The 22,512-nt window shown below is 42.0% G+C and overlaps 1 protein-coding gene across 2 annotated transcripts in view; it reads left to right on the forward strand.

The window, feature by feature from the left end:
* LOC144605411 (signal peptide, CUB and EGF-like domain-containing protein 3) overlaps nt 1-22,512 on the forward strand; it is a 252,372-nt gene that overhangs the window by 186,970 nt on the left and 42,890 nt on the right. For both annotated transcript variants that reach the window (XM_078420626.1, XM_078420627.1), the window contains exon 9: nt 17,655-17,771. In XM_078420626.1, coding sequence (XP_078276752.1) covers nt 17,655-17,771 — 117 coding nt within the window. The remainder of the gene's footprint in view (nt 1-17,654; nt 17,772-22,512) is intronic.

The raw sequence follows: 22,512 nt of genomic DNA on the forward strand, positions 1-22,512 counted from the left end.
ACGTCCAAAATTTGAATTTTACTGTTAACTGAACTTGTGACATCCTTTGTCTCAGAAACAAGACTAGTTTTGTTCCAAGGAGAGAGATATTTGGCCTGCACCAAGTGTTTATACTGTAACAATGAATCTTATCACAGTGCAGTCCCTTCATGGTGCTCATCAAACAGACCACTGCTGTGATCTCGACAGGCTTGCAGTCACGTAAGCACAGAAGCCTTTTGGGGAGAAGCCAATGTTGGCGAGGGGTGGCCAGGCGTTATCAGCCAGTCATGATCTTGATGTTTTAAATGATGTAGAACCATGTTTTCGTTAGTCACAGAAACAAGAAATCAGGAGCGCGGCAGATAAATGTTCGGGGTGAGTGCAGACTAGGTTTGATGCTGGCTCTTTAAAAGTTCTGCATTTTCCCCTATGGAGAAGCAAGAAATATCTCAGCTGTAAAATTATTTGCAGTAAAGCATTAAAACGTACAAGTTATCCATTGCTGAACATGGGCAGTAACAGTTGGCACCTCCACTCATCCTGAATCATTTTATTTTAAACGTGTTTCAAGGGAAATTAATTACATTTAATAAAGTCTTTGCTTTTCTGCTTCTGAACATGTCTAGCTGAGCTCTGTCCCTTCAAACTCTGTTCTGCTTCTTTATCTCTCTATCCTTATCATTCATTTTGTGTATCTCTGATTCTACCCCTTCTGATTGTGTCCCATTGACTCTGTCCTTTTATCATAGAAACATAGAAAATAGGTGCAGGAGGAGGCCATTCGGCCCTTCATTGTGATCATGGCTGATCATCCACAATCAATAACCCATGCCTGCCTTCTCCCCATATCCCTTGATTCCACTAGCCCCTAGAGCTCTATCTAACTCTCTCTTAAATCCATCCAGTGATTTGGCCTCCACTGCCCTCTGTGGCAGAGAATTCCACAAATTTGGCCTCCCATATATTCTAAGACTGTGGCCCCTGGTTCTGGACTCGCCCAACATTGGGAACATTTTTACTGCATCTAGCTTGTCCAGTCCTTTAATATCATATCATCATCATATCATATATATACAGCCGGAAACAGGCCTTTTCGGCCCACCAAGTCCGTGCCGCCCAGCGATCCCCGCACATTAACACTATCCTACACCCACTAGGGACAATTTTTACCTTTACCCAGCCAATTAACCTACATACCTGTACGTCTTTGGAGTGTGGGAGGAAACCGAAGATCTCGGAGAAAACCCACGCAGGTCACGGGGAGAACGTACAAACTCCTTACAGTGCAGCACCCGTAGTCAGGATCGAACCTGAGTCTCGGGCGCTGCATTCGCGGTAAAGCAGCAACTCTACCGCTGCGCTACCGGGCCGCCCTATAATTTTATATGTCTCTATAAGACTCCCTCTCATCCTTCTAAACTCCAGTGAATACAAGCCTAGTCTTTTCAATCTTTCCTCATATGTCAGTCCCGCCATCCCAGGGATCAATCTCGTGAACCTACGCTGCACTACCTCAATTATAAGGATGTCCTTCCTCAAATTAGGAGACCAAAACTGTACACAATACTCCAGATGTGGTCTTACCAGGGCCCTATACAACTGCAGAAGTACCTCTTAACTCCTATACTGAAATCCTCTCGTTATGAAGGCCAACATGCCATTAGCTTTCTTCGCTGCCTGCTATACCTGCAGGCAGTGGAGCAATCACTTCTGATTGTATCTATCTATCTATTTGGACTCCTCTTCTGTTCGCCAGACTATCTCTCCCATCTTTACCTAAGTATCTTCACAAGAAGTATGTGGTAGTAGAAGAAGATGGCTTATCACCACCTTCTTAAGGGCATTCGTAGAGTTCTACGATCATACAGCATGGTCAATCATAACCTTGCCTTACAGTGGGCACCCATCCATTTTAATCCCATCTTCCAGCGTTTTACCAGTAGCTTTCAAAACGTAGATGAATAAAGTGTTCATCCAGATATCTATTAAATGCTGTCAGCGATTACTTCTGCCATTCTTTCATAGAGTTATACAATGTGGAAACAGGCCCTTTGGCCCAACTTGCCGACACCACCCAACATGTCCCAGCACATGCCCCAAGTGCCAGTGTTTGGCCCATATCCCTCCAAACCTGTCCTATCCATGTACCTGTCAAAACAAAACCATGCCCAAAGTCCCGAGGCAACCAAGATAGTTTGTAGTTATATCATATCATATCATATATATACAGCGCGGAAACAGGCCTTTTCGGCCCACCAAGTCCACGCCGCCCAGCGATCCCCGCACATTAACACCCACTAGGGACAATTTTTTACATTTACCCAGTCAATTAACCTACATACCTGTACGTCTTTGGAGTGTGGGAGGAAACCGAAGATCTCGGAGAAAACCCACGCAGGTCACGGGGAGGACGTACAAACTCCGTACAGACGGCGCCCGTAGTCAGGATCGAACCTGAGTCTCCGGCGCTGCATTCGCTGTAAAGCAGCAACTCTACCGCTGCGCTACCGTGCCGCCCTAGTTTAAAGTTTAGTTGGAGTGTATAGTGAATGGTTGTTGGGAAGAAGCTGTTCCTCAACCCAGACCTATTTTGCAACAATTCCAAGAGCAGGAGAGATGTCCTGAGCATTGCCTTAATGCTGCTGTGGAGTATCAGCTTACGTTGTATATTTGTGACCTGGATGTCCTGAGCCCAACGAGATCCCTTTAGTTCAATTCCCATTTCATTTATTTCTTCCTTTCTGTTTTCTCCTTTGCTGTTGATCAATCTTGTTGAATCTTACGTTGTGGACCTTCACATGTAGTACCCAATCTCCTGGCTGTTCCAACATCAGAGAAGGGATTTCATATTCCATGAGATCCGAGGCTCTAATATTTTTCAACATTTAATTTGTCAACGTCTTTTTCAAATCATGTGGATAATGTTATCCAGATGCTTCACTAATTTGGTGCATTTCTGCTGACCCTATGATGCCTCAAAAAGCTTGTCCATCTTGCATCAATTGACGGCCTCCAATCGGAATTCAAATACTTGAGGTAAATGCCTACATCTGCATTGCAATAGCCTTAACAATCCATGTTGTTTTTGTCAACCTGTTTTCCTAACAGCAGTACCCAGTTAACACTGACATGTCTTTCCATTAGGTTTCATTTTACAGCAAACTAGCAAAGCTGAACTGTGGAACAAGAACAGGAATCAGGATTGAGGCAGAAATGTTATGAAAGTGAGAATCGTCACAAAGATGGTCATCTCTGGAGAGAAGGAATGGGTGACATTTTGGGTCGAGACCCTTCTTCAGAAACGTTATCCATTCCTTCTCTCCAGAGATGCTGCCAGTCTCGCTGAGTTCCTCCAGCTTTTTGTGTCTAACTTTGGTTTAAATCAGAATCTGCAGTTCCTTCATACACATGAAAGTGTGAATTCCCTGCATGCATCATCCAGGTCACAAATATACAACGTAAGCTGATACCCCAGAGCAGCATTAAGGCAATGCTTAACACTTAGAAGTAGTGTCACAAGAGCAAAGCTTCAACACTGCTCCTTTGTATGACTCGCGAGTTGTTGCATCGCCCGAAGGGGCAAAGATGAAAAGTTGCTCTTTTTGGGCTAATTCTAACCACCCTTTGGTATCAGTAGAATATGAGAACAGTGTGTAAGAAGGAACTGCAGATGCTGGTTTAAACCAAAGATAGACACAAAAAACTGGAGTAACTCAGCGGGACAGGCAGCATCTCTGGAGAGAAGGAATGGGTGGTCTCGACCAGAAACGTCACCCATTTCTTCTCTCCAGAGATGCTGCCTGTCCCGCTGAGTTACTCCAGTTTTTTTGTGCCAACCTTCGAATATTAGAGCAGAGCAGCTTTGCTGATAATTTTGCCTCTGATTCACTGTAACTACACCAGAAATGAGAAGCTATAATTAGTTGTTCTACAGAGTAGGCCAATGGAGACATAAGAAAAGGTTTTCAAACTTCTGTGGTTTCCAAAGGGTGCTCAAGGATCTCCAGTTGATGGATTAGTGATATCCAGACAGACTCGCAAAGCTATTATTAGAAGAACAAAGAGTGAAGTCAGTATAAAATGTTTCTGGCTATTGCAACAGGGATATTTTGTCAAAAGTGGGTATTCTGGCAACGATAGTGCATCATTACAATGGAATTGAGCAACTTACTTGAAAAGAGAATATAAAACAATAAAGTGTAGAGGCAAGATATTGGAACAAGCTGCTCTGTTGAAGAATTGACTGTGATGGTGGTGAAGGCAGATGCAATAGTGGCATTTGAGAGACTTTTTGATAGGCACATGGATTTGCAGGGAATGGAGGGACCTGGATCATGTGTGGTCAGAAGAGATTAATTTAACTTGGCATCATGTGGGCTGAAGCACCCATTCCTGTGCTGTACTGTTCTATGTTTTATGTGATAAAGACACATGGAAACCTGAGTTTCTTTCCAGCTGTAATTTCTCTGACTGCATTTGTCCTTTTCTCAGGGTTTGAATCCCACAATGCCTTTATAACTGAATAATTCCATGGGCAAATCACATCTCAATTTGGCTTCTTAACTGGCGATATTCCAAAACACACAATTTCCCATAATTTGGAATAATTGATTCTTTTTACCATACCCAATCAACAAAACTAAAGGTTGGCGGTATAACAAATGATCATGTAGGATGTGACCAATGCTGATTCGGGAGCAAAGTGGGAACCATAAAGCAAAAGACAGGTGCAGCAGGGGGGGATTTGCATTAGAACTTGGGTAGATTAACAGGAGCTGATTATTTGTCAAGTCATCAAGTTTGTCATCATGTTCAACATCATGTTCAAAAGTACAGTGAAGTAAAAGAATAGTGAAGTGTGAGCACAATGAAAATCTTGCTTGCAGCATCATGCCTCATCCAACAAAATCTTGCAATTTATGAAATAATTAAAAAATGCACATCTCCTTGAGCCAAGATCAGACTTTTCAGAGAGTTGGAAATTGCAAGATGGTGCTGGAAAGTGGCGACTCTGTGCGTGCTGCTCCGAAAGAGGATCTATTGTACTCTTGTATATTTTGATTTGATGGATAGCAAGTAGAACAAGCTACCATTGTAGAAACCATTTTAACCATCGCAGGCACATAGACTTGGATAACACGCAAAGCATAAATTATACAAGACAGTGAAAAGGAAAAGACTGCAAAAGCAAGACATCAGTGCAAAACACAACTAGAAAAACAAGTCTGTGGTTGTGCAAGAGATGGTCCATAGTGTTCAGGGGCTGAGGTAGTGTAAGAAAATAACTGCAGATACTGGTACAAATCGAAGGTATTTATTCACAAAATGCTGGAGTAACTCAGCAGGTCAGGCAGCATCTCAGGAGGGAAGGAATGGGTGCCGTTTCGGGTCGAGACCCTTCTTCAGACTGGCTGTGGTAGGATTAGAGTTGTACGAGTTGTTAAGAACCTGATGCTTGTAGGAAAGCAATAGTTTCTGAACCAGGTGGTGTGGGTTCTGTACCTCCAGCTTAATGGTGGCAGTGAAAAGAGGGCATGGCCCAGATGGTGGGAATCCTTGATGATAGATGCCGTCGTCTTCAGGCGGCTTCGCGTGTGGATGCTTTGTAGAGGCTGTGCCCGTGATGGACAAAGTTGAGTCCACTACTCTCTACAGCCTCTTGTATTGCTGTGCATTGGAATTGCTGTACCAGACCATGATACAACCAGTCAGAGTACTCTCCACAGCGCATCTGTTGAAGTTTGTGAGAGTATTCGGCGACATACCGAATCTCTTTAAACTTCGAAGAAAGTAGGTGCACTGGCGCCTTCTGCACGATTACATCTATGTGCTGGGGCCAAATCAGGTCATCCTAGATGTTAACACCCAGGAATTTGCCTGGCTGGGTACAAAACACTGAAATATGACTCATTCCTATCTTTCTCCTTTCCCAACTCCTCCACAAAATCGTGTAATATCAGAGAAGCATGGAGATTGCTCTCCCTGGGTGCTTCACGCTTGTCTGATCAAGTCCCATTTGCTATTAACCTTATGCCCACCAATTCTTGAAATTATAATGCACCTCCTTTACAATACAATACAATATATCTTTATTGTCATTGTACAGGGGTACAACGAGATTGGGAACGCGCCTCCCATACGATGCAATAAATTAATTAGCTAGTCAGTATTAATTTAAACAACCCAATGAAACAAATTAGAACAGTTTTAAAACAGAATAAAGTGCAAGTAGATCTGTGCTGGTTCATTGTGCGATGTGACCATAGCAACTATGGCCCTGGGGATGAAGCTGTTCCTGAGTCTGGAGGTACGGGCGTAGAAGGCCTTGAAGGCGAACTGCCCGATGGTAGAAGTTCGAACAGACTGTTGCAGTGGTGTGAAGATTCTTTGTGGAAGCTGGTGGCTTTTCTGAGGCATCGTGTGTTGTAGATGCCCTCCAAGGCTGGTAGCTGTGTTCCGATGGTCCTCTGAGGTCTTAAGATGTGCAGATAAATTTAAACTGGAAATTTTCACTTTATTCTTACAGCGGGTGGTGAATGTTCTGCCCCTGAATGTTGTGGAGGCCAGATCATTAGAAGTATTTAAAGTGGAGGGAGGTAATTTTTTTAAAGATCAGGAAATTGAGGTTTATGGGAATCAGCCAGAGAGGAGGAGTTAAAACGTGGAATGGAGCAGCTTTGATCGTATTAAATGGTGGGACAGGTTTGAAGCCCAGTGGCCTATTCTTCATATGTGTAGAGAGGAACTGCAGATGCTGGTTTAAACCGGATAGACACAAAAAGCTGGAGTAACTCAGCAGGTCAGACAGCATCTCTGGAGAAAAGGTGACGTTTCCGGTCGAGACCCTTCTTCAGACTATTCTACACGTTGGCTATTGTGAAATGAAGACCTTCTGCCCATTTCCTTTGTCAGGGACATTAGATTAACCATTACATCAGCACTTAGACGTTATGTGGTGTAGGATTGGAATGTTTATGGTTGGGAGGGAGTGGAAAAAGAGAACCCGAAGATGCCAAGAAGAGGTTATAGACAGATGATACATGTTGACACCATTCGTCATGATATTGTGTCAGCTAAGATAGACTTGGCAACATGTATATTGTTGAGGACGCCACCTCTTTCAAAACAAGGGAGTGTTGCCCTTCGATAAATGAAAGCTGTGGTCGACCTCCCAGTCAACAGCAGTGGAGAGGAATGCGAACCGCAGACAAGACAAGGAGGTATTGTGATGCCATATTTGGGCCGGCTTCGACATTCTCACCTAGGTTTGACCATAATGTAATCTACTTTTGTGGCAGTAGAGGCAAGGTCCCTTGTGGATTATAACATGATAAAATATTGTGGGTTCATTGCACATTCAAGCAGGTAAACTAGGACGACGGAAGCAATTCCAGACTCAACAAAGAGCCTTCGTCGGAAACATTGGCAGGGACAAACATTTCAGTGCACCAATTAAATTGTGATTTGTGAAGCACTCTGGCTTGTGGCCATTCATTGCTGAAAATAATTACTGAACTGCTCAGATTCAAACCATTTTTATTTACCCTTTAATATTTTGATGTGGTCTGTGTGAAGTTGACCAAGCTGGGCTGTTTTCAGTAAAGTTGTTTTATTTCATGTGGTTTGGTTTGCGAAACGGCAGGAAAGTTTGTCCCAAAGCACGAATGGTGCCCAGCTCATCTTTGTGCCAAGGGTCTCCACATTAATTTCCTTGTAAAAACAATTCCTGATCTAAGCTTTTATGAATGATAGTGAGCAAATGAAAGGAAGTTCCCGGGGCACTCAGTCTATTCCTAGTTACTCTCTATCTCACATTAAAACAAGATATTGCATTTCAAATCTGAAGTACATTGAGGTCGTCTAAGGATGGAAAGTTGTACAGAAAGGTGAATTTATCTTTTCTTGAGTGGCTTCGACTGAAGATGAGGATCCATGGTCTTGTAGGATTGGATGATAGAGATGGTGCAAGAGAACCTATTATTAACGAGTGGGGGGGACAGAGTTTGAAGCTAAAGATTGAAGCCCACAACAGCTCTAATACTAAACCGTTCACCAATTTCAATTTTTTGTCTGATTTTGCTCAGACAGGAGAGGTATTTGTGGCCATCTGAAAGGGGGTCTTTCGTCCTTTACTGTCCCCACAACATGGTCATGTGCTTTGGTTGCACCACCCATTATTTCTGCACTGAACTGGTCTGTGTGCATGCAGGGGGACATAGTGCGATATATACACAGTGGGAATGGCCTCACGAGTTCTGGGCAAATTGATCTAGGGGATAAATTTTCCATCTTTGGAAGAAAATTGCTACAAAATATTTTTGTAGCTATTTTAGTGCAAGTGGGATATAGAGTTTATAATCTACAAAGGAAAGTGAGTGCTTGGCTGGTTCACATTTAAAAGGAGCTAAATGGTCTGTTGTATCACATTTAATACCTGTCATCAGGCAGAGCAGCCAAGCAGCACAGGCTCATTCCACACACTCCTTGCCTTGATTTAATTAATTGTGTGCATGCTGCAAATACTCATTGTGGGAGATTTATGGGCTTCACAGGGAAACATGCATTATCTCAAACTGTAATCAAACCAGCATGTATTTCTCAGTTGTCTGACTCTACTTTGTCTACTGATACAGCTAAGATACAGTTTCCTTATCTCATAAAAACACCAAACATAAAGTCTACGACTCAGTTTACATGGTGACCTGGAACAAATTTAAGGCAATATGTTCTAACTGTTCTTCAAATTTTCTAAAATCATTTATTTTTCAATTTCCTGGCTTTGCATCAGTCATGTGCTACAATTAAAGTGGAGAACATAAATGTGACACAGGGTACATAATCCCATTCCCTGCCAGCCATTCGCGTGTGCTTTCCAGTGATAGTCACTGGATACTTGGAGAATTGGCTGGTTTTGTTTTGCATCTTCCCTTACCCAGGGTGCATTGAAGACCAGTTGTTGCTCCTGCTGAGACGTAAGCTCAACTTTTAGTCTCAACATTTTTCCATCTTTTTCTCCTTTTTAAAATAGCCCTTGTTTCACCTTCTGCTTTTCATATTTTTTCCTCTTGTGTATTTCCCAATGAGCTGTAGGATTGGAGAGCGTGTTATTTCTTTTCACCTTATTACACATGTCTATATGAAACCTTAAGACACGATAATTAAACATTGTCATTCGCTTCAAGACCACTGGAGCAGTCCTTTCTGCATTGTACGGTTTTACATTCTCTCACTGTCTCCTGAGAGAAAGCAAGAAATCACTGGCACAAAATGTAGAGCACACGATCACAATCCCACTGAGAGTTTGTGGCTATTTTAGCAGGAGAGTATGAGGCCCAAATGTGACACAGTAGAACAATAGGCACGTTTCCCAAATTTTTGTGAACTGAGATAATATCTTTACAATAAATAAAAAAGGGATCAGATATTGCAAAATAAATTACTTATTGGATAGAAACCAATCATTGAGAAAATATGAAAGGTTGTCAGGCTGTGATTAGTGGTTTACCAAAGGGATTCATACCTGCACCTCTGCTAATCACAGTGTATATCAATGATTTGGCCAAGGGGGACCAAAGAACACAAGGAGCAAGGGGTCACCACCTGGCCTCTCAATATGATCAGGACTGAACAGCCTCAGGCCTCAAATGCTCAGCCTCAATTCCCCCACCTTTCAAAAATTAATCTTCCTCCTCTTTAAATAGATCGAGTGATCTGGCCACTGTAATCAATGGGCAGAGAATTCCAAGCTTCAGCACTCCCTGAGGGAAGAAATTCCAGTACACCTCCGTTTGAAATGACTAGCCCCTTGTAACTATGTCTATTCAAGTCCTTTCCACTCAATATTTCCCTTCTCGTGCGCCTTAGCATCTTTCATGTTGCAGTAAAATAAACTCTGTCTTCTCGATTCTAATGAAAACTAATCTATCTTTTGTAGCCGTTTGTGCCGGAACAACCCTGTTGCCCAGGCATCAGCATCACGAATCTCTTCTCAACTGCCTCCGATGCTAGGTTAGCCTTTTGCAAATAAAGGAACCAAAATATACATAGTACTGCAGTGGGGGCCTCACCAACACCATGTACAATTATAACAATACTTCTCTGTTATCAAACACCAATACACCAGTAACAAAGACCAATATGCTATTTGCATTCTTAATTATTTGCTGTCCCTGCATGCCAACCCTTTGCATTTCATACATTTAAACACCTTGATCTCGCTGTACTCCACTTATTTGCAGTTTCTCTCTGTTTAGATAATTTGCCTTTCAATTCTTCCTGCCTAGGTGCATGGCCTCTTATTTTTCTACATTCTTACAGTAATGTTAACTGATCCATGTGAAATGATGTGCCGATTGACCTGGTTCCCTGCTTCCGACTATTCAGCTCAGTTTGCCAAATTGTTACCCTTTCTTTCAATCTATTCATATTTTCTTGAAACTTCCAAACTTAATTTCAGCCTTCCCTCCCACCTATTTTCATGTTATCAGCAAACTTATATCTTACACTCTGCCTCATCTTCCATATCATTAACATAGACAGTAACTAGTTGAAGGCCAAGAATTGATCCTTTGTAAACTTCACTAATGATATCTTTCCAGCCTGAAAAAGACTCATTTATTCTGAATCTTTCTCATCCATGTGTTAACCATTCTTTAGTCCATGTTAACACATTTCCCCAATACCATAAAGATGTGTCATGTTTCCAAGTTTGCTGATGATACAAAATTAGAAGTGATTGTGAGCTTGGAGGATGTAGAGGCTTTGGTGAGATGAAGGCAAGCAGAATGAGTGGGTAAGAATTTGGCAGATGGAATATTAGGTAGAAAAATGTGAGGTCACCCAATTTGGAACACAAAATAGAAAAGGATTTTTTTTAAATGGCAAACTATTGGTTGGTGTTGTTTTGCTCAAAGGGGTCTAGGTATAGTTTAAAGGAAACAAGTCATAGAAAGTCTACGTGCAGGTGAAACAAATGAATAGTAAGGCAAATGGTATATTTGGAGTATGGAAGCTTTAATGCGATTGTATAGGGTCTTGGTGGGACCACATCTGGAGGATTGTGCACTGCCTAGTTTTTCTTACCTAAGAAAGGACGTGTTTGTCACAGAGGGTGTGTAGTGAAGATTCCCTGGATGGATGTACTAATTGCGGAAGGATTAAGCGGACTGGAAGGAGATCTTGTTAAAAATTACAAACTTCCTAGTGGATTTAACAGGCCAGTTGCAGGGAGGATGTTTCTTCTCAACGTTGAATCCAGAATCAGGCATAACAGTCTCAGGGTAAGGACTAAACAGTTTGGGTCAGAGATGCAGAGAAATCTTTTCTTCTAAGGGCAGAACATCTTTGGAGTTCTGTTTTCTGGAAAGATGTGGAAGATACATTATTGAATATATTTCAAGACGCAGATCAATTGGTGTCTGGATATTAAAGAAATCAAGCAATCTAGAAATAGTGCAAGAAAGCAGAGGTGGAGTCGAAGATCAGCCATGACCTTGAGTGGAGCAGCAGACGCATAGGGCCAGTTGGCCAACTCCTGCACTGATATCTTATACACTTAATTGAAATTGAAATCTTTGCTACTGTGAATGGCCTCCTCCTGTTCCCTCCCTCTCTTCCCTTCCATTACCAGGAATCTCAATAGTCTTCTGTGAAGTTGATTGCAAGAGTTCTGTCCATCATGACTGTTTCCACCTAATTCCACTTCACCGTCCACAGAAGCTGGGAAACCTTACTGTCGTTTTAGTCTGAGGGATGCTGAAAGATTCCATTTCAGTTTTTAATCCTCTCTGTAATCCATTGTTTATTGTAAGGACCTGCCCCATGCTGTGTAGTATTTCATTCAAGCCAGTTGTTCCATAAGTAAATATTCTAAATGAATTAATTTAGTTTCATTTAGCTTTAGTTCAGTTTATTATTGTCATGTGTACTGAGCTACAGTGAAAAGGTTTTGTTTGTGGGCTATCCACTCAAAAAGACTATACATGTTTACAATCATGGTTTAGAAAGGAGCAGATTTTGCAAAATACCACACATTTCAGTGTGTGGAATTTTATATTCAATTAACGTTATTTTGCTACTTTTCAGTCTTCCCAAAAACCTCTCTTTGTATCCGCTTTGCCAGATGTCAACTTCTCTACATCGGCGAGACCAAACGCAGGCTCGGCGATCGTTTAGCTCAACACCTTCGCTCAGTCCGCCTTAACCAATCTGATCTCCCGGTGGCTCAGCACTTCAACTCCCCCTCCTACTCCCAGTCTGACCTTTCTGTCATGGGCCTCCTCCATTGTCATAGTGAGGCCCAGCGCAAATTGGAGGAACAGCATCTTATATTTCGCTTGGGCAGTTTACACCCCAGCGGTATGAACATTGTCTTCTCCAACTTCAGATAGTTCCTTTGTCCCTCTCTTTCCCCTCCCCCTTCCCAGTTCTCCCACTGTCTTCCTGTCTCCTACTGCATCCTATCTTTGTCCCGCCCCCTCCCCTGACATCAGTCTGAAGAAGGGTCTCGACCCGAAGCGAAACCCATTCCTTCTCTCCTGAGATGCTGCCTGACCCGCTGAGTTACTCCAGCATTTTGTGTCTACCTTCAATTTGAACTAGCATCTGCAGTTATTTTCCCACACATCCTTAGCCCCATATATTTGCCTTCTTGTTGTCAAATTTATTTTCGCCAATCCCAGCTTTTGCTGTTTATTGCCCACCAGCATCCTTGCTTTGGACATGAGATGTTTCTTTACACGGGGAGCATCGTACAAATCTTGGCCAGAGCTCTGCTTCCCCTGTGTTGGGATTCTGAGTGCCAGGAGCAAATGTCTCATGTCTTCCTTTTGCCTACGGTTAACTGCAGTGCGGACGGATCTGTTGGTTTTGCAACAGCATAGCATGTTTGTGGTTAGCCCACTTTTCATGGAAAGTTCCACTCTGCCAACAAGGAAGTAAAAGATTTATTATAATTGCATCAAAGTTTTGAATGAAGAAAAAAAACCTTTGGAAAATAATAATCAATTCCATGTAAAACATGTTGAAAATGTCAGCAGCGACATTTCACTAAGATCAATTCCATCTGATGCTTCAGAGGTTCTTATTAACATTGACAGTCATTATGTTCCACAATATAATACAACACAACATTATTTTATGTAGGAAAACATATGGATTAAATGAAAGCCAGTGCCCATTTGTAACATGAGTACATGCTAGGTTTGTAACACATGCTGTATTCGATTAAAACAAGGAAGGCCAGGTCATGCCCAAATCCAAGTTTAAATGGGCATTAAACATACCTCATACTGTTGTTCATCAACTACAGCTCAGAGTTCAATATTTTCATCCCTTCCAAACTCGTTGTCATACTCAGGAAACTGGATCTGCAACTGGATCCTCGACTTCCCTATCAACAGACCTCAATCAGCGCAAATTGGCAACAACTCTTCCTCCTCACTGACCATTAGCACAGGGGCATCTCAGGGCCAACTGCTCAGTCCCCTGCTCAACTCTTTCTATGTCCATGACTATGTAGCCAGACACAGCTCCAACACCATCTTTAATTTAGCCAATTACACTATCATAAGCCGAATAACAGGTAAAGTTGAGTCAGAGTACAGGAGGACGATCCATAATCTTTGAACGCTCAAGAATGACGGAGGCTATAGAAAGTGGTGAACATTGCCCAGTCCAAACTGATCTCCACACCATCGAAAGGATCTGCAGGAAGCTCTGCCTCAAGAAGATAGCAAATATCTTCAAAGACCCACACACATCACCCTGGCCACGCTCTCTTCTCACTGCTACCATCAGGAAGAAGGTGCAGGAGTCTGGGAACCATAACCTTCAGGTTCAATAACAGCTTCTTCCCATCAACCTTCATGTTCCTGACCCACCCTACACAACCCTGAAAACAGCCCAGCCTCCGCGCCGAATCACTACCGACTTTGCACTACAATGGTTGCACCACAGTTTTTTTTTTTGCACCATCATGGTCTAGTTTGCTTAGAATAATATTTAATCCATTGTGATGTTTGGTGTTGTTGCATCCAATGTGCCTGTAAAACTGCAGCAAGTCAGAATTTAAATGTTCTGGTTCACATTTGGTGTTCATGACAAAGAAAATTAGTGAATCTTGAATAGTATTCTTACAAAGATTGGTGACAGCAGATTTACACAGTCAGACACACACACACACTCACAAAAACATACACACACACACACACACACAGTCTCACTCACACACGCTCACCCTCATGCACTCAAACATCCAGTCACACTCACACATCCACAATCACACTCCCACAGTGCCACACTCACAAGGTGCCACACTCACACAGTGCCACACTCACACAGTACCACACTCACACAGTGCCACACTCACACAGTGACACACTCACATACGGTCTCACAAACACATAGTGCCACACTCACACAGTGCCACACTCACATACGGTCTCACACACACACAGTAACACACTCACACAGTGCCACACTCACACTCACACAGTGCCACACTCACACAGTGCCACACTCACACTCCCACAGTGCCACACTCACACAGTGCCACACTCACACAGTGCCACACTCACACAGTGCCACACTCACACGGTGCCACACTCACACGGTGCCACACTCACACGGTGCCACACTCACACGGTGCCACACTTACACAGTACCACACTCACATACGGTCTCATTCAGACACATACAGACACATTCAGTGACAGTAAACCGAGATGAAGCTATTGCAGACATTTGTTCATGTTGCCATTAGTATTATCACAAGAGGGAAAGAGGAAATTGGCAGCTTTCTCCAGCAACTCCATAATGGAATCCCTATTAGTTGCATGTGTGGAAAGGAAAATTCTAAATAGTACAACCACAGACAGGCAGGATCAGTTGTGGTAAAATGTCTCTTGCCAACTGTCAGTAGGGGAAGGAATGCACCCCTTACACTCACGCAGCCCACCTGTAACCTCAGACAGATTTACATGCTGTGACCACTGATTAAATCACACCTCTTGCCACTTTGACGTATACAAACCAATGACTTGGCTATGTGTGTTGTTCCATCAGTAATGCATCCCCACCAAATAAAAGAATAAGAATTCATTACCAACAAAACCACAAGCAGTGAAAATAAAGATGTCTTCAAATCAGGGGCATCAGCAAAAATTGGGCCATCTATCCATGAGGGGGAAATAAAGGGCAGTAAATTAGTCTCGGCTACTCTAACTCAACACAACATAGCAAAAGTCAACAATTAGACGTTGATGCTCCTTCATTACAAAATGAGCTGAGTGCCACAGGAAAAATGAGATATGAAATTAAAGAAATTAGATCATAATCATACTCATTATCATGATCGTAATTTATTAGCCAAGTGTGTTTTGCAACATACGAGGAATTTGGTTTGCCTTACAGTCATAACAAAAAAGCAAAAAGACACGCAACTACATAAAAATTGACATAAACATCCACCACAGCGGCTCCTCCACGTTCCTCACTGTGATGGAAGGCAATAAAGTCTTATCTTCTTTCCTCCCGCCGTTGGGGGAGTTGAACCATCCGCAGCCGGTGATGGAGCTCCCTCAACGGGGCGATCGAGCTTCCGCATCGGGGCGGTCGAAACTCCTGCAGCTTGGAGTTCCCGAAATCGGTCTCTCACTGGAGACTGCGTGCTCCACGATGTTAAAGTCCGCAGGTCCCGCAAGCTTGGGTCAGTGTAGAAGAAGCACATTCACATCTCATTGCCAATCTGAAGCAGGGTCCCAATCCGGAAAATCACCTATTTGTGTCGGGAGGAACTGCAGATGCTGGTTTACACAGAAGATAGACACAAAATGCTGGAGTAACTCAGCGGGACAGGCAGCATCTATGGATAGGAGGAATGGATGATGTTTTGGGTTGGGATCCTTCAGGTGGTCTGACAGATGCTGCCTGACTCGCTAAATTAATCTAGCACTTTGTGTCGTTTTAAAAGAACCCTTTACTGTCTACTTTGAGGAGCTCAGCCCAGTTTTAGTAACTGACGCACCAAATCCTGGAGCTTTTGAATGCTCTATTTGCATCGTAGCTCAACCTGCATCTGAAGCTATGGTTGCTTTATAGGGCAATAAAAAATGGTGTTTGAAAGGAAAAGCTAATTAGTTAACAGAGGTTTAGTAGCACATTTCAAGTCCTGACATTGTTTTCAGTAAATTAACAACGTAAAAGAAAGAATGAATATACTGCTTGTCTGGTTGACACAGAGAGCCTCAATGCCAATGACCTTTTAATTACAGTCGCCATTGTACTGTAGAGAATTGTAGCAGCCAGCTTATGCCCAGCAAGGTCCCATAAACAGCTATGGGATTTATAATGAACATCTGTTTTATGATGATGTGCAGAGCACAGGAGAAGTCCCCTGCTGGTTTTCAAAATTGTGCCGCAGAATGTATTTTATTCATGAGAGAAACCAGACGAGACCTCAGATTAACATCCCTTTTGAAAGACAATGCCCCTGGCAGGGCTACAGCCCATCAGCATTGTAATGAGTTTAAATTGTGTGTTCATGTCCTCAGAGCAGTTTTAATTTACAGCCACCTAAATCAGTAGTGAGTCTTACAGTGAGCCACGCTAGTGCTCCACGTTACCTTGTTCTAAGGAGCACGAATGTATGTTGTATCTATTGATTGTGAGCATTGAAGGTGTAGGTAATCTGAATGATTATCTAGACTAATTTTTAATGCTTCACAAAACTAAGACTCCAATGGATTCCGTGCAAGTAATTTGTGGTTCCATAATGATTTTACCACATACCAGGATTGGGGTGTGGCTGAGGTAAGGTACACACAAGGTAAGCTAGAAAGCATCACCGATCAAAAGCATCACCTATCCATTCACTTCACCGATGCTGCCTGACCCCTTGAGTTCTTCCAGCACGTTGTGTTTTGCACAAGTCAAGCAGCTCCTGCTTGAAAGAAAATGCAGCAAACTATGGAAATATCAATGTCTCCTAAAGCTTTATTTTTCACATTGTCTGAATTATTCTGCACTCTGGTATTTTTTCCTTTGCAATACCTGCTCTGCTTGTGAAATGGCTTGGTTGTACTCATGTATACCATGAGTTAATTAGATTGCGTGCAAATAAAGGTTTTCACTGTATCTCAGTACAATAATAAACCAATACCAATCCAAGAGGGTGAATCCAAATCATTCACATAGAGAAGTTAGAAGGGTAGGTCCAAATGTCATAGTCTCTGATAACCTGTGTACATAGGAATAGGAAAATGCACAGACAAGACCAGGTGCATGATTTATACATAATCACATACCTATCACCACGTGTTACAGATAGGAGTCACCACTACCTTAAAATTCTAAACCTACCTTGGGGCAAAGATACAAAGCTGGGGACAGAAGGCTGTATTGATTATTACGTGACGCTTAATAATGGTGCATCTGTAGAAGTTGGTTAGAGTTGTTGGAGACGTCAAATTTCTTTAGTCTTCTGAGGAAGAAGAGGCATTGGTGTACTGCTGTAACTGCAAAGTGGTTTGGTCAGGACAAGTTGTTGGTGATATTTACGCCGAGGATGGTGAAGCTCTCAACTATCTCCACTTCGGCACCTTTAAAGGCTGACTGGGATGAGGCCAAGCTTTATAATATGTAGCAATTTAATTCCTTTCTCTTTTCCTTTCTAGATATTGATGAGTGCTCCTTTGACAGAACTTGTGATCACATCTGTGTGAACTCTCCTGGAAGCTTCGAATGCTTTTGCCACAAGGGTTACACATTATATGGACTGACACACTGTGGAGGTAGGCTAATGTTTTTCATTCGCACTGAGAAGGTTTGAAAATGCAGGGAACTGGCAATGAGTAGTTGAATAAATGGTATATTATTAAATCTGAGTCATCCCTTGTGACCTGTTTATATCAGGACATTCCATGACCTGAGGTCTGTAATTTGTGGTATTGTAAAATAGATTTTGTTAGATAATATGCACCCTTATTATCATTCCATATCCGATCAGATCTGTAGCCCAGAGGTTGTTGTCTGTGTTGATGACATTGATATGGGATGGTAAAAAACAAACTGTATTCTGAGAAGTGAGTTGTGGTGGAGACACATAGCTGACACAATGCCAGCATCAAATAGATTGCCAATGAAATAATTCCTGATACTCAAGTAAGCAGGAAAGTGCAGTGGCATCTGAAGAAGCCTTATCCACATTTTGCACATTTACACTTATTCCTCATGTACACTCTTACCCCTCACCCCGCTGGTGCAACCCAACGCAGCTCACAATCCTCACCCACCAAATCCCAATAATCACTCTGAACTTCAATAACCTCCACCCACCCCAACTACTGAAGCCTTTCACCGTGACCTCCAATCTCCCAGTGGCTTCTCCACCATATGATGACAGATCTGCCATTCACCAGTCACACCACTGCTTTCCGAAACACTAATCCTCCGAACCCACTCTTCCCCTTCTTACTAATCTGGTAATCATAATTTAGTACCAACCCCGCTGAACCAACACTATTAAGATCAGGTGCCTGACTCTTTTACCAAGTTCCAGTACATTCCCTACAACTGATCCCTCTCCAACTGGACCTCCCTTATCCCAAATGACCCCGACCCCGACCCAATCCTGGACTTACTTGAAGAAACAAGAAACTGCACAAAAGAAGACACTGAGTGCTGGAGTAGCTTAGCGGGTCAAGCAGCATCTTAAGAGACCATGGATAGGTAATGCTTCACTTCTGAAGAAGGGTCCCGTCCCGAACAACCCAAAACATCCACATTCTCCAGAGATGCTGTCTGACCTGCTGAGCTACCCAAGAACATTGTGCCTTTTTTTTCTCAATACCAGCATTTATTAAAAAAACATTGGTCAGGAGCCTTCTTCAAACTTTGTTAGGGATGGGGGTGGGGGGGAGGAAGGAATAAAGCTGGAAGAGACTTACTTGATTTCCTCATCATGCTCTGCCATGGGCAAATGTCTGTCTAAAACTCAAAATAATTATTTCCATCTCATCCTCTTAACAATATTCAGTGCCATTATTCAGACTTGTTGAAGTGGTGATCAGTGTGTTGTGCTTTGTTGAGATTGATCAGCCAGAATTACAGGAACTAGCAACCATTATATCTCTCAGGGGGAGGAAAAGATGAAGCAAGGGAAATTATTAAAAAGCTACGGAGAAGTGGGAAAGTTTGGATGGCCTCAATAGAACTTCTTCTGTATTGATGGGCCTCATGCCCTCTGTGGTGCCCTGCTCTTCTTTTAATTCCCTTCAATTCCTCGACTCCATCTCACCCTGGTGGAAATTCACAAAACCTCTCTGGTTCAAAAGGCAAAAATATGCTGGTTGATAGGGGATCATCTGATACGGCATAGAAGGATGCTTAGCTCATCCTTGCTTGGCTCACCTTGGATGGGAGCTGCTTCAGCTGTCATAGTTGCTCAGCATTCTCATTTAGGGATGGATAAAAGATCTATTAGCTAATTCATATTCTTTCCTCATTTACTGATCAGAGTTCCTTCACATCCTTTAATCATTTACTGCTTCTTAAATCAGAGTCCTCATTCTGATTTTTAATGCTCAAATGCCTCACAGATTTTTAAATATTGTTCATCACTCAAGGGAGACACTGTCACACATCTAGTAGCTGCCTCATGGCTCTAACAACAGGAAATAAGGATGACCTCTGAAGCTGCCTGTTTATACGCTCACCCTGCGATCATATAGGTTTCCACCAGATGCGCTGATTTTCTTCCATGTCCCAAGGATTTTCAGGCTGGTAAATCCATTGATTGCTTCACATTGTCCCAGGTTTGCAGGTGAGTAAGTGGTAGAGTCTCTGGAGAACATGGATAGGTGACGGTTTGGGTCTGGACCCTTTTTCAGACTGATTGCTGAAAGACCTGTTTCCACACTGTGTGATTCTCTGACCCAAGACTCCTTCTCAATAACCAACAATAAATCGTTCATTGTTTGGTCTCCAAGACAATTTCCAATTGCATACTGTAATCACTAATCATCTGTGTGTTCATTCACGTCTCAGTAAGGATTGGTCTTGAGAAGTCAAATGCTTTAAGACACCAGATAAAGAGGGGATTGTGCTTTTAATTATGATAGAGTGGATTCACACAGCTATGTAAATAAAATAAAATCAATTGAGCAACCTAATAGTTGTGAAATGGTATCCTCTCTTCAGGTAGAATGATTAGATTGGAAAGTGCTGAGTTTTAGATTTATATATCATATTCGGTAAGAGTGAACCTGTCTCTCAAGTCTTGGAAACCAGATATTGTTTATCTTCCAATTCTTGATCTTTAATAATATGCTGTAAAGTGAATCACAACTATCGTCTGATATAATGCCAGCTTTGTTCATACCACAGAAAAAAGAAAAATAATTATGACAAAAGTCCAAAAACGTATGTTACAATTTTCAGAAATGTATGTTAATAATTGACTGACTTCCATTATAACAGTGAAAAAAATGACATTGTCCAGTACATTAAGAGACTAGTGAAAACTATTAAGTAGGATTAATAAACTGGGCACAATGAAATTTAAGAACACTTTTAATCCAATTTCCCACAGTTTATTAACATACTGAAGTAACATTCACTAATGGGATGTGCTTCAAGAATGCTGACTGAGTTGCTAGTTGAGGCTTTTCACTCTAGCATATTTAAGATCCTGTCTTAACTAGTTCTATTTTGCTGAAAGATCTGTTTTAAGTCAGTACCTTATTATTATCTGTAAACTGCAGCGAGCTACTATTATTTTCTAAACATTTCCTTACACCTGGGATAGAAGTGTTGTTTGAGATTCAGAATTGGTACAACGGGTACCTTTGCCACCACTTCAAACTGAAAATGGTAAAGACTGCTTTGCAAGTATCTGAACAGCTAACAGATCACAGAAGGTTCAAGAATCAGATCGTAATTCCATTGGCCTGACACTGGAAAGAATTCAATATAATTACAGTTTTGGCCAAACAGTTATAATGATTACAATGAGTTGCTGTAAAAAAATATACGACTGAAGGACTGTATAATTATAGTTTAAAATTACTTTATAATTGATGAAAGACAGTGAGTGTCCCAGTACATTGGATATATTTTAAACAGGTTATTTGTTCTCTTCTAAAATATGTCTCTATAGGACATTTATTCACAAAATGCTGGAGTAACTCAGCAGGTCAGGCAGCATCTCGGGAGAGAAGGAATGGGTGACGTTTCGGGTCGAGACCCTTCTTCAGACTGATGTCAGGGGGGCGGGACAAAGGAAGGATATAGGTGGAGACAGGAAGATAGAGGGAGATCTGGGAAGGAGGAGGGGACGGGAGGGACAGAGGAACTATCTAAAGTTGGAGAAGTCGATGTTCATACCACTTTAGTTGGATGTTCTCCAACTTTCGATTTGTACCAGCATCTGCAGTTATCTTCTTATACTCTCTATAGGACATGATGCTCCCACTGTGTAGACAGCTTGTGTGTGACATAATCCAGATTACTTATCATGTGAAAATCACCTTCGCATGCATCTTAAAAATTATTCTTGTATCTGTGATGATTCGAAAAAGACCAGGAGAGTAATAATATGAGAGGTGAACTTTGGAAGTGTGTTTAGGAGGAACTCATTGACAAGTATTTAGAACACGTGCAGGCAGAGGAGATTAGTTTAACTTGGTGCAATGTTCAGCACAGATATTGTGGACTAAAGGGCCTGTTCCTGTGCTGTACAGCTCTATGTTCGAGGAAGGAAGCCTTGCAAGACTTGATTCTGGGCAAGGAGGTGAGCTATGTAGAGCAGATATCGGTGGGGAAATATTTAGGGAATAGTGATCACAATAGCAGATTGGTTAGAATAGCATAAGGAAAACATAAACAAATTGGAGAAAAGCCAGATTCAATGAGTTGAGAATAGATCTGGCCTAGGTAAAATTGGAAACTGGAGATATCTTCCTTGGAACACGGGATGTTGATAGGAGATCTGAGAGGTTTATTTAAAATCATTGTTCCCTTGATAGAAGGATCAAGAACCAGGGAATGTAGAATGAAAAGCCATCAATGGTATGAAGATACTTTTTCATGTTTTAGAATCTGTCTGTGGGGATTCAAGCAAGGCAGTCAAAGGGGAAATGGGTATGTACTTAAATGAAAAAGAATGAGTTTCAGTTCAGTTTAATTTATTGTCACGTGTACCGAGGTACAGCAAAAAGCTTTTGTTGCGTGCTATCCAGTAGACTAGACTAGGATGGGAGAGTAGGCCCAGCTGTATTGTCCATCAGTAGAGAAAACAAAGACTTCATAGGCTTTTCCAGTTCTGTAATCTGCAGCCTGGAGTCAGTTTCTATGGACTGGAGTCAGTTTTGGGAGTGATAGCCACGATATTTTCTGGAGAATTTGATAGAATGTCATTTTTACAGCATTAAAAAGTTATTATTAATATCCATAAAGGCCATTTCAAACAGTACTTTAATAAGAAGTAATCATATGATTTAATTAGAGCAGGCTCCTTCCTTTAATGGCATTCTG

The sequence above is a fragment of the Rhinoraja longicauda genome, chromosome 24 (genome assembly GCF_053455715.1).
Source record: "Rhinoraja longicauda isolate Sanriku21f chromosome 24, sRhiLon1.1, whole genome shotgun sequence".
In the NCBI taxonomy this organism is placed as follows: Eukaryota; Metazoa; Chordata; class Chondrichthyes; order Rajiformes; family Arhynchobatidae; genus Rhinoraja; species Rhinoraja longicauda.